The sequence below is a fragment of the Dermacentor albipictus genome, chromosome 4 (assembly GCF_038994185.2).
Source record: "Dermacentor albipictus isolate Rhodes 1998 colony chromosome 4, USDA_Dalb.pri_finalv2, whole genome shotgun sequence".
Taxonomy (NCBI): Eukaryota; Metazoa; Arthropoda; class Arachnida; order Ixodida; family Ixodidae; genus Dermacentor; species Dermacentor albipictus.
In genome coordinates this window covers 36444182-36457341 of record NC_091824.1, presented here as the reverse complement: position 1 = coordinate 36457341, position 13160 = coordinate 36444182, and the positions used below count along the sequence as shown (strand labels likewise).

The window sequence follows — 13160 nt, the reverse complement described above, 5'->3', positions numbered from 1 at the left end:
GCCCTCATGCAATGTTTATGTTTGTGCAATACACAGGCGACAACTGTAATGTCGTGCAATGTATACCGGTTGATGATGTTTAAATTTTCTGGAATTTTAAAAATCGCCTGTCGCAGATAACGAAATTATAGTCCTCATCCTGGATAATGCAGAGACGCGGAAATTTCTCGCAATATAAATCGGAATACATATTAAATAATTAAAAATATTTTCTACTTAACTACTACATAAATATGGCACATAATGCAATTCACGAATTGAAGCCGGTGAATTTGCAAGGCGTACCCACTTGAAATGAGTCTCCAGAACGACACCAGTTTGAAGTGAAGATATGCGCCATGAAACTAGCCGTAATAATACGCCGTTGTTCCACTTACTACACTTACAAAGTGCTTTTTTATGCATTCAAGCACAAAGGTAACTGGAACGACCATGTATTTTGTTCCAGACTTTAGGAAGTAATATCTCGAAAATGGTTTAATCCTAGAGATTTATTTATTGTTATTATATGCTATCCTTTCCAAGTTAATTGTATTTTTGTTAATTAGTTCAACGTGTTTCTATTTCTCATGCTAGTAATGTCCACCTCCTTCAATAATCGAGCTGAAGGACAAGAATTATGTTATCTGCCACACAAAGGAGATTTATAAAAAATTCGGGAAAACTTGAAAATGATGCCCCGTATGTTCTCGCACTACACCATGCCATTCACAAGATATCGCGAAAAGCAAGCACGCGATCAGGCAGAGCTACATCGTCGCACGTCCTCGCAGCGATGTCACAATGACTCAAGCGATGTATGATGTTTGATGTATGATTCGTACAAGAATGGAAGCAAGGCGCGCAATTGAATGCCACATGTGAATTACAGTGGTGCGTGCCAAATCTCTAGGACTGGTAAAGAATCGACACACACACACAGCGGCGCGGCTACCCAGTGGCAATCGTCAAATTGGTCAAGAATGGGCCAGTCCAGACGAAACAAATTTCAAAATAATTATGCAGATCCCACGCACTGCAGGAATCGATGATGTGCGAATAAATTTGCAGGTACCTGGTTATGCCGCATCGTTTGAAGTTCTGCGCTGCGTTACTAGATGAGCCAAAGTGTTTGTGCAAGGTGAGCAATTGTCTTTGTAACGACAGCAGCTAGGCGATGACGGTGACGACGACGATGTTTTTATGATGGCGGCAGCATGACCGACTGCTCCGTCACTAAATAATAAAGAATAATACGTGGCTGATTTTTTGAGGCATCCGGCTAATTTGCTGTTTGATCCCACCATTGGATACATTAATTTTTTATATAAGATGATGATGACGATATATGGGCTTTTCGACAGCAAGGGCCACTGATGGTTTACTTAAGAGACCCGAAACGATGCGAGACAGCGTCCTACTTACCACGTAGTGCAAGGAATGAGCGAAACTATGCTTCGCATTAAAATCAAAGAAGCTGCTGAATGTCATGCACTTTTCCAGCATAGAAGATCTGTGTGACTGCTAAGAGATGATAGCATATATGTACTGGTTTTGTATTGGAAAATAATGCATAAAACAACGGTTCCTATGAAGGCTTTGTTGAAAGATTTGGCGAAGGAGGAATAAAAGCCATAGAACCGCATATGGAGAAGACTCGGTGCATTGTAGACACCAGGAAAACTTCCATTTTGTGAAAATTTGATGTGAAACAAAGTCCATCCCCGTCGCGTTTCTGCGGTCGTAAGACGATCCTTCCATTGGGGCATTCCTTCACCAAACAAAATGTCACCGATCCGTGAGAGCTCATGCGCTTCACGTCGTGCAACACAGACAGATAACCAATAAATGACTTGATAATTATGACAAGGAGCGATGGGGCCGTTACCGTTGATAGTGGTTCGATGCGGATGGATAAGGTGCTAAATAGCGATAACGGCTTATACCGCCTTACAAGGGCTTATAGCATACTTAGGCAACTCCTCCTGCCTTCTACTTATCTCTTTCCCTCCCTCCCCAGAGGTGTATGTTTTTTTTTTGCAGTGAAGGCATTTAGGTAGCGTTTGTTGCTATTATAGCGTGATTGCATGAAGATCAGAGCCATTAACTAGCACATTTCTATCAACGATATTGACCCATTTTATGCTTGCAAACAGACTTGCCAGACGACTTCCAGTTAAGCTCCCTGGAACAATGCAAATTACAATAGCTTACAAATTTACAGAACCATACAGCTGGCATCAGTTTTGCTATAGTGGTGGAGTGTTCAACAAGTGAATTTTATTAGTAAGTGAAAAAAAGAAATCCCATACGTTAGCTCCGCGTATGACGTAAAACCTTTACATCTGAACGCATCGAGATTATGTGCCTACAGTACACTGTGCGAGAAAATACTTCTTTTTTTCTTGATCCACATCCGTCGCGTAATGCGAAGAATGTGGGATCGTTCCCCACCTGCGGCAACCTATCTTTTCATCCCCTTTCAATTCCTATAATATATAATTTCTTATTTCAACTAGTAAGAACAAGTAATTGCCCCTGTGTTGACCTTGGCGTCTTCGCTTGTTGGCTTCTTATGGTATCCTTCTTCTTGGCTAACTTAACAGTAAAAAAAAATCACAGGAACGGAAGTTTTGCGGAGCCATGGATGCACCGCTACCACAGCGCGGACAAAACGGGCAGCACGTGCGTCTTTGCAGTTCGCATTCGGCAAAGAACGCAACCCATGCGCGCGCACTCTTCGCATCGGTGATTCAGGTCCAACCTGCGACCAGCGAGCTACGGACCCCAACCGACCAATGGCCACCGAAAAAAAGGGCGAAAAAGAATGCAAAATAAATTCTCGGGTTTTGCGTGCCAAAACTGCGATCTTACTGAAAGGCACGTCGTTAACGAGATAGTCAGGGTCGATTTTGTCCACCTGGGATTCATTAACGTGCACCAAAATCTTCGTGAACACTCGAAGATTTTTGCATTTCGCGCCACGGAAATTCGGCGGCATTTCAAGCAAGCACCCAAGCTAGACCTAAGCAGCGTGACGCCGTAGCCCCTAAGCTAATTTCAGTGGGTAGCTATCCCTTTATTAATGCGAAAGCATTTTATGTCCCATGAGGCAGAAAATCCGGCGTGATGAGGCGATGGCACCAAAACTGGTCGTCTTCAGTAACGTCATCAGCGTTTTGTATTACCTCAGTAGCCATACCGAAGATAGTAAATAGTACGCGACTTGTATGGCCCCTATAGTAATACAGAAAAGGGTAAATGGTGTAAGAACGTTAATTAGTAGTGATTATGGATCATTGTTGTGAAGGAAAGTTAATTAGGGCAAAATTAGAAGGAAGTGAATGACAGTTAGACCAAGTTAGAGTAAGGTGGCTTAAGGAGGAGTGAAGTGAACTAAGGTGGATAAAAATGCAGTAAGGTGGATTCAAGTAGATTAGGTTGGATTAAGGTTGGTACAAATTAGTGCCAGGTGGATTAAAGTGTCATGGCAAAATTCACAACGCGAACTACTCGGATACAAGCTAAGGCACAAGAAAATATTTAGCTACATTTTGTAAACATTTGACTGCGGTAGTGGGGGGGGGGGGGGAGGGGGCGTCGGCTGACGAAAGACGAGGGTAGTTTAAAACATTGTTAAAAAGGCCTGCTTCTTGAAGTGGACATGAAAAGCTACAGAAATTCTGAGAATACGGCTCGGCTGCGACTTAGTTTTTGCTTAGTTTTTGTTGCTTTTCCCAGCTTATGCGCGTCTACCCGTGGCCTTTCCAGTGGCAAAGAATACTTAGGCTTCAGTGAACAAATGTAAGATTTCTTCGCCGCTACCGGCCTCTCCAATGCAATCGCACAGATTTAGCCGGAACGCCGGGCACGAGCGCGCCTCCACGTAGCAGAGGTGATGATAGTGATCTAAAGAAAGACGCTTGGTTCTGCAATTCGTGAGGGTCGAAAGAAAACACCAGCTGCCGCAGTGGCACGTGAGGCGTTGTGTGAGGGGAGAGTGCATCGCCGTGACGCCGCGTCACCCTCGCTCTCGCAAGCCTGTGTTTATGCGCGCGTTCTTTGTCCACGTAAGCTCTCGCCTGCGTTCTGATTGCACGTCGGTAAGGCCCACTGAAAACACGTCAAGCGTCTAAACGCACTCGCTTGCCCGCGAGGTGTTCATCACTCGAAGGACGCTCACCAGCGTTCAATTGGATATTGGGCCACCCCAAGATCTCAAGCTGGTCCACAGCCAGTTTTCATTTTGGCCCACCCCCAAATTTAAGTAGGTCCACCTACAAATCTCAAGTTGTCCGAACCTCAAATTTCAGTTGTGCCAGTGCCAAACTTCAAGTAAGCGCACCCCGAAATTTCAGTAGGGCTACCCCCCACCCCCATACTTCAAGTTGACCCACCTCTAAATTTAAGATGGCCCGTATGCAAATTTCAAATTGGCCCTCTCCCAATTTTAAGTTGGCCCATCCCCAGATTTCAACTTGGGCCACCTCCAAATTTCAAGTTGAGTCAACCCCAAATTTCAGTTGGCCCACCCATACTATGAGCTTCCCCATGTATTTTAAAAGGAGCCCTCTTTATCATCTACATTTAGGCTATCACACGATTAAATGTCTTTGAAAATTACGCATTGTTTATGCAGATACGCGACAGGGCTGGGGACCTCGCCTAAGCATGCTTACGGATAGGGTAATGACGATGGTGATTATGGTTATCACGATGACGACGACTGCACCTGGGCACGCGTCGAGACAGTATCGAGCATGACCTCACCTCCACATAGTCGAAGGTGCAGTTGGCGTCGTGCTCCAGCTCAAAGAAGGAGAACGCGATGGAGATGTTGTGCCCCGAGAAGGCCTCGATGGTCCACGTGCAGTTGGCGTTGTGCGGCGAAGGCTCCGGGTAGTTGGGGCTTTCGATGACGCCATGCCGTTGGTTCTTGACGAGCACGTTGCACTCTGCACAGGAAGGTATCGTGCAGAATCAACCCGTGCTATAGGTACTTCTTGCTGGGCTAGTTGGTTCATATCTACCAGGGGGACAAAGACGCGAAACCCGAAAAGGAATCGACAGAATAGAATGGTCTCTCGCCTGTCCAATCATTTATTTTTATGGTTTGGCACCTTTTCCAGGATAATAAGCTATTCTACCTCCCAATTATTATAGTAATTATTTTTTCCTCTGTAGCTTAGACAATCCTGCTGAATAAAAAAATGAAGCACTTGGTATTACGCATGTGTTAAAGGTGACAGCGGTAGAAAATACTCTGCATAGTGGCTGGCTCCAGTGTTTCAGTCTCGTTTAGAAAAAAGAAAAGTGAGCGAATGGCTCAAGGTACCTGGTATAATATTAATGTAAATGAGATGTCTCCAGTTTATGGGTGCTTAATGCTTTTTACTCCCTCTTAGAAAACTGGATGATTACGAGTGAGAATGCGCCAGAAAAAGTGTCTGCGCAACGAGTATGATATCAACTTTGAATAGCAACATGATTTCCCTCCTATATAAATAAAAAAATTATTTCATTTATTAACATGTTTGTGCAAATGTTACATATAGAAAGTAATGTAAGGAGAATGACACTAAGGTTAACCAGAACAGAAAATCTGGTTTGCTACGATACACTGGCGACCGAGAAATGGCGAGTCCGAAAAAAAGTGCTTCAGACAAACCGTTTGAAATCCTGAATCATTTCATAAAAGAATTTTCTGCGAAAGGTCATTAGAATTAGGACCATGTAGAATTTTCTACATGGTCAAATTTTATTGTTGGCATCGCCGCTGATTTCAAGCTATTAAGACGAACGAAAGGCGCTCTGCAAAGAGATCTTAGGACAAGGCAGTAGCGAGGTGGACGACTGGGAAGTCGTGTCATCCACCTCGCTGTTTCCACGCCGGCCGCGCTGTTCATAGATTGATAAGCAAGAAACAACTGAAGCCAGTCCGAGCAAAACGCTGAAGTTTTTCCCACAAAAGCATGCTGTGCGTGCTCTTCGTGTATCCGTGCTCTCTAAAAAATAGTTTCCTTAGGTGTCATCCTCTTCCAGCAGTTAAATAACGAACACGATGTGCTGACGCACCACATAATTGTGGCCACGTCAATAGCAAGTACAAAAAAAAAACAAATTTCGTCAAGGCCATTTGCTGGCGCATGCATGCAGCCTCCATAGGAGAGACATTCGGCACTGCGTTCTTGAATTGTCACTCATTAAAGTGCATCAACGGGCACATTTGCCTGTCCAAATGCGGAGGTTTGTGCAAACTGTAATGGATCACACGTCATGAACAATCATATGCATCCTACCGGTTTTCGCACGAGAAAATCATCAGGGTTTCCATAGAAGAAAAGGTGAGAATAATGCTCAAAACCTGATTTTGGAGGATGAAGGCACTTTATTACTCTGCGTTCTGTGCACAGGATTATTGCTTGCATTAAAATGACAAATGTTTTGGCTTATATACATGGCTGAAATAAAAAAAAAGGAAATAGCTTGTTTATTAACCGTTTCGTCTAGGACGATCCCAAGCGGTTGAACACCTCGCAACTATAAAGAACGCTCCTGTGAAGGCTAGTGCCAAGTTCACTTCAACCTGGTGAGCCTTACGCCCGCCATAATCGCGCGAAGACACACCTCACATTCATATTTCTTACCACCTTACTGAGGATCCTCAAGAGAACAGAGAAAAATAAATATTATGGGCTTTGAAGTTGCCAAGTTCATCGAGATTTCAGCGCATTTTCAAAGCGGCGATTGTAACTGAATATCCTAAATTCACGAACGCAATCGCCTGCTGCTCGGCAGGAAAACTGCGAATGTGAAAAACTTAGGCTGCGCCGCGTTAGGTGTTGGTTTACTTCTGGTGACTAGCCTGGTTTTAATTCTTCCGTATACATTCATTCAACATCCAGGTACACGTGCTCTTGTGCCGCATTTTAGCGCGTTACGAAACAATTGAGCCTGACTTCCAGGGCGTTCGCAACAGAATTGTCACGGCGTTACGATGTAGCCCCGGTCTTAATATTTTAACAGCTACAAATTGCTAACCCAAGGCCTCTTCCAGACTATGAATCCATTTGAACTATGAACGTACGCATTATAATGTCAGCTAGCGAACCTCGTTTCCAATTACAAGAAAATCGTCTCGGATGCTCAAGATCATTCTAAAGGAGCATCTATGGCGGTGTTCTTCTAAAAATTGCTTATAATACTTTTATCATTGCGGCTTTTCCTGTGTTCCCTGCCGACCAGGCTCAACGTTCAATGCTGAGTAAAATCCAAGAATCCCTTCGCGTTATTAGTGCGCGCGCATTGAGATCCAAAAGCGTGAAACATGAAAACAATCCGGGGCACGTTGATGGCGGTGTGAAGGCGACGCCATATTTTGAATCTCGGTGGCCAGCTCACAGGCTGCGTTTGAGCTTTGCATCAAGAGACGGCCCAACTTACGTGCCGCGTACACCACGTGGAATCCCCGCCCGGCAGCCGAAGCATCGGTGCGGAATCGCAGGAACATGTTGTTGCTGGTGGACAGGAGCTGTCCCGGCCTCTGCTGGTCGTTGCACAGCTGAGCGAGGCGCTTTCCGCGATCCGACGCACCGTCGAAGATCTGCGCAGAGTCAGGATGCGCTCAGAGTGTTTTGTTGAGCGTGTGGTAAGACTAGGCGTATATATTAAAGGAAAGAAGCCTGGAAAAACCGAAGAACAAGCTGTGATCGGAAGCCGTCCCCCATCGTCTTCATCTCAAGCTACGTTGTGATCGGAAGCCGTCCCCCATCGTCTTCATCCCACGCTACGTTGTTCAGGTCATCATTTAGGTACAAGGTTGTACTGCTGATAAAGCTACTATTCTTACTTCGCATAGGTGTCTACTAATTTGCTTTGCATTCGATGCTTTGCCTTTCAAGCAAAACGGTGACTTTTTTTCTTAAATCACAGAAAATCGAAGAATCAGAGCCAACGAGTCGAAGCTGTCTTTCGCAGCATCGTCATAGAGTGTTGTCATGTATTAGGCGTTCTAAAGCAAAGCGAGGCTGGGGAGGAATCTTTTCAGTTTGATGTTCAGCGTGTGCTATTTTGTCCGGAAAACAAAGTGCCCCTGACTAGCGGCGCTTAGCATCCATTTTTATTAATAAGCCAGTAATCGTCAAACAACGCATTGGAACAAAAATATCCGGGAAACCAGGCCAAGTGAAACCAATACGCATGAACACAGCGTTTTGAGGAGTAAACGCACTTCATTCAACAATCCGAAAGAAATGTACAAAACAATGTTTGGACCGATAGCTCAAAAGCTAGTAGTCGATCCAATATCTACTGTGCACACAATAATGCGTAAAGGAGAGAGAGAGAGAGAGAGAGAGAGAGAGAGAGAGAGAGAGAGAAATAGAAGGGCGGAAAGGCAGGTAGAAAATACAAGCAACGCCCAGGTGCAAGATGTCCTAACATGTAGACATGTTGTACCACCTAATACAGACTAGAAAAATTCAAACAGCCACGATTGTATACCTAGGTATAATTATTATCCTTAGGTACAACACAATCATCGCTAAGCCAGGTTTGATGGCTGTGCCTAGGTCGGTGGCTCGATATGACTGCCCCAGATTAGGCTTGGGCATACACGCATCGTTAGCCGGGCGATATTCACGGGGTGGTCAGGCGCCGCTTGGCGACGACGGCTCACAGACTCCCGCTCCCGCGCGACGCTCAGAGAAGACTGCCCGCCCTCACTCTCGTTCATGGCCGAGCTCGCAGTGATTAGGCGAGCGCGGCCCAGGCGCGCGGCAAGCCACGTGACAGGTTGCCATGGCTACGGCGCCGCTGCGGTCAAATGAAGGTGAAACTGCTGGCCACGGCGAAACTCGGCTCGACTAGGTTAGCAAGGCTCTCGCTTTGAAATAATGAACAGACATTTAACAGTAATAAGAAATGTCAGCATTATGTTTTGTTAGACAAGTAATACAATTATACAACTTGGTTTAAGTGTCCAGCTGTTTTTACTTCTATTGGCAGCTCATTCGAAAATTGAGCGCCGGCAAACTGAACTAACTGTTCACCGTACAGGTTGCTACATTTTGGTAGGCTGAAATTACCATTTTAAGCTTGCTTAGTGTTAAGGTTTGGAGAAAATAAAATACTCGCTGGTAATGGGGAATCAGTTTGGATGATGTTGTTTATCGTGATGCAGACCTCATGATTTCACAGTGACGTAAGGGATGTTGCAAACTGGAGGAAACTGCAACGTGAAGGGCGACAGCGGGATCGTGAAGTTACCTTTACTGTAAGCAAGAAAGCTTCCAAAGCATCTGACCGCGTTTTGCGAATAGCTAGGGGCGCGAACGGTGAGGAAAAGCGCACGCGCAGCTCTGCTTTAGCGGGAACCATGCACAGGAACACTATTTGGACTCAACCGACGCATCCAGCATGTGTTGTGACCAACAAAGTATGCGTCTGGTTAACTTTTCTGACATTCCTTCTTTGACAGCTGTCGCATGCCTGTAGGAGTGAGTGAATCATTGGGTTGTGTGAGCAGTTTCCTGGTATAGAAATGATGCATAGTTCTCATTGTACGGCGTTCAAGAATAGAAAAAAAAAAGATCAAGGAAGGAACCGTATATGGCACGCAAGGAGGTCAACTCTAAGAAAATGTCCGGTCGGCCGCCCTGCATCGACAAAAAGGGAGGGCTGTGGAGAGGAAAGATGAATAAAAAGGAAATCAAAATGCGAAGAAATGAATTATCCACTCACACATGGCGATGAGCCTCACGACTTTGAAACTCCGTCGCGCTGCCCTATGCGTCCCTTATATATAGAGCATGATTGTACTTCTCCAGGTAATTAAGTGGCGCCAAGTATACTCGAGAGAGCTCTGTATTATTTGCGTCACGCGGAAATCTGATTAGAGAGCCTTGTTCCGCTATGGAACGGGCGACAACATTCATAAAGCTTGCTTAATCCAGCCGATGACGACGCATAGGCGTGGGGACAAAGAAGTAACCTACCTCAAGTGCGTCGTACCGGCAGCTGATGTGCCTCTCGATGTCCATGTCGACGACGGCTAGAGAGATACGTGAACCCTCGTTGACTCGGATGTTCCAGCGGCACTCTGCGAGGTGACCGTACGGCTGCGGGTAGTTGGGCGAGATGATGCTTCCAGAGGCACCGCCTGTGGTCCCGCCGCAGCCTGCGCAGTGACATTACCGAGGAGGTGTTCGACTGGTTGGGTACTGCGCCTTCCAAGAACTGAAGAATACACACTAACACCGGGAGGCTCAATGCCGAGACACAGCTCAAGCATAGCTTGCCGAAGCGGGCTATGCGACGCCAGAAGCTCCCCCGTGAAGAGAGATCGTGAACATGTGCCTTTAGTAAACAGCAAAAGACTGAAACCATATGTCATCAATATCATCGTCGTCATCATCATCATTATCAGAAGACTATTTTTATGTCCACTGCAGAACGAAGGCTTCTTCCAGCAATCTGCATGACCCCTGCCTTGCGCTAGCTGGTTTCACCTTGCACCTGCAAATTTCCTAATGTCCTCATCCAACCTAATTTGCTGCCAACCTCGACTGCGCTTCCCTTTCCTTAGCACCCATTCTGTAACTGCAATGGTCCACCGCTTATCTGCTCCAGAAATTACATGGCTTGCCCAGCTTCATTTTTTTTTTCTTGATGTCAACTGTAATTTCGGCTACTCGCGTTTTCTCTTTGATCCACACCGCTTTCTTGTCATTTCTTAACGGTACGCACAACATTTTCCATTTCATTTTGCGCGGCTTTTAACTTGTTCTCAACCTTCGTTGTTAACCTCCAAATGTCGGCGCCTTATGTTAGCACCGGTACAGTGCAATGATTATTCACGCTTTCTTTCAACGACAGTGGTAAGGAACCTGGCTCGTTCTACACTAGCGCTATGGGAATAAGCACATGACTGTTTCTGCAGTCAGTGGTACTCATTGATATAGCTCATGCATCCCTGCCTCTTGCCATTCAACTCGCGCCCATGAGATTCTTTCTTTAGCACCATCGAATACGGCAAACAGCTAGGCCATAGCCGAGATCAATCAATTGTTGTCTCTGGTCACGTCAAACACGGTCATCATGCGCTAATTGGAAATATTCGCTTGTAACGCGGAAGTTCCGTTCATCATGGCTTGCACTTTCCGTATTCTCCTCATAGGTTTAATGTGTTGCATGGAAGTGCGCAGCAATGCAGCCTACTTTGCTGTCTGTAAGAAGACAATACTCTTTATTCTGTTACGATGAGGAGTTGCGGTATTAAGTGAAGCTAGAAAGATAAGAAGGAAAAGAGAGAGACAGAGCACTTGCCGCGATCATAGCCAATCACACCACAGAATAACAGATAAAGTTGGCAGTGTTGAAGTCGCTTGTGCAGGTTTGTTGTTCTTAAGGGTTGCAATGATGCATTCATAGCGCTCTGCTGCGACGGCATCAGAGGCCCAATATTCTGAAAATTGTTCTGAAAATGACCTGTCATTTTCAGAACAAATTATATTGGAGTCAGGGGCGATTTCCGTCTATGTTGTATCGACGGCAGCCACATAAGACGTATTCGAGGGTATCATTGCGACTAAAGCCATCACAAGCAGCGTCGTCAGCCATTCCTATGCGGAAAGCAAAATATTTCGCAACCTAACCATGGTTTTCAAAGCTGGGTAGCCAAGCGTCGGCGGAATTCTGGTCTCGTGCAAAGGCGAAGTGGTTCAACAGAGAAGATCGAGCCCGTCAGCAAGTCAACCGCGTTGGCGTGGAGATAGGGTTGTGGTGTCGTTGCAACGTGACAATAAAATCTCCGGAAAGTCTCCCTTCTTGTGCCAGAACGGCCGTCAGCGAACTGTTTGCTAACTTGACGTAGGCATAATTTGACGATGGCGGTTGCTAGCGCAGGCATAGAGAATAAGGCCATTTTTGTCCAAATGTTACCAGCCGTTAACCGAATGCTACTGTACGCAGCCGGGATTTTTTAGGAAACACTAGCGCATCCTTCGCGGCACCGGTATTGCGCTGACGAGATGATTTAGCGACCACGTGTAGCATGGTGCCGGCGGCCCCGCTATTCTAGGGACCGTAAGGTGGCGTCGCCTGTTCGTCGAACTGCCGAAGTGGTACGAAACGTTTCAGGCGCACTCCACTATGGTAGGGAGCATGACCACTCTGGTCATGAGAAACGAAGATCATGAAACCGATTCAGGAGCACAATAGGCGAAAAGAAGACTTGAGAGATATAAGTGATACAGGCACCTACACGGGCTTCCGAGGAAAATCTTTCCGAATAGCGTCTTAGTGTACGTGGCATTGACGAAAACCGCATGGCACTTTGTGAAAGCGTGTTCGTGTTAAACTGCACAGAAAGGAAGCTAACTTAGACTTGAAGTCAGGCACACATATTATGTCACATCCCGTGGGCAGCTGTTTTACCTGTCAGGGCGCTGTCGTAGTACACTTCGAATCCGGTGGAAGCCTGGTTGCTGCCGCTCACGAAGTGCAGCCGGAGAGTGTTGGTGTCAGAGACGAAATTCGCAGGGGCGCTGCGTTGGCAGAAGCGGCCCGCCAGCGGTGACGTCGCCATGCCGCCGTTTCTTGTGAGGGAAAGGAGAACAAAAGAACAAAAGGTAAACTGCTTATAAAGAACGAAGCAAGAGGTATATGTGTGAGCATAGGGGGACCTCCCTCAACACTAAGGCACTAAACACACAATATAATCATTCGTTACACTGATCCCTCAGGACCTAAATAAAGTTCTTCATACCATACCATACTGAGAGGCGGACATCAGTTAGGACATTCCGTTTATGTTTCACACCTAGTTGATTGTGTAACGCTTTTTTTTACTTTTTGCTGTTAGAAGCAGAGAAAAACAGAAGTAGAGAAACTGAAAACTAAATCAGAAATAAGAAGCGTCAAATGAGTGAGGAACCGTATATTGAGTATGCGTTTTTTAACATGCTTCTCAGCTGCAAAAGGAGATCATGGTTGGCTCCATGACTGCCTGCTCCTTGACATAGAAACTCGTACCAAATTTGGGGTCCGAGCTCCAGAACGACGTCCTTTGCAGCACTTTCAATGTCATTCTTCACAAGTGTTCTTCAGCAATTACAAAGAACATCGCGATCAATTATAACGAGTCCTAAACAGTAAAAGGCTTAAAACAGTACTACAAATTG

The 13160-nt window shown here is 45.7% G+C and overlaps 1 protein-coding gene across 2 annotated transcripts in view; it reads right to left on the bottom strand.

The window, feature by feature from the left end:
• Positions 1 to 13160, bottom strand: part of LOC135919878 (cubilin-like) — a 230672-nt gene that overhangs the window by 120682 nt on the left and 96830 nt on the right. For both annotated transcript variants that reach the window (XM_065453869.2, XM_065453871.2), the window contains exons 26-29: positions 12415 to 12575; positions 9975 to 10156; positions 7423 to 7582; positions 4750 to 4934 (exon numbers count right to left, since the gene is read on the bottom strand). In XM_065453869.2, coding sequence (XP_065309941.2) covers positions 4750 to 4934; positions 7423 to 7582; positions 9975 to 10156; positions 12415 to 12575 — 688 coding nt within the window. The remainder of the gene's footprint in view (positions 1 to 4749; positions 4935 to 7422; positions 7583 to 9974; positions 10157 to 12414; positions 12576 to 13160) is intronic.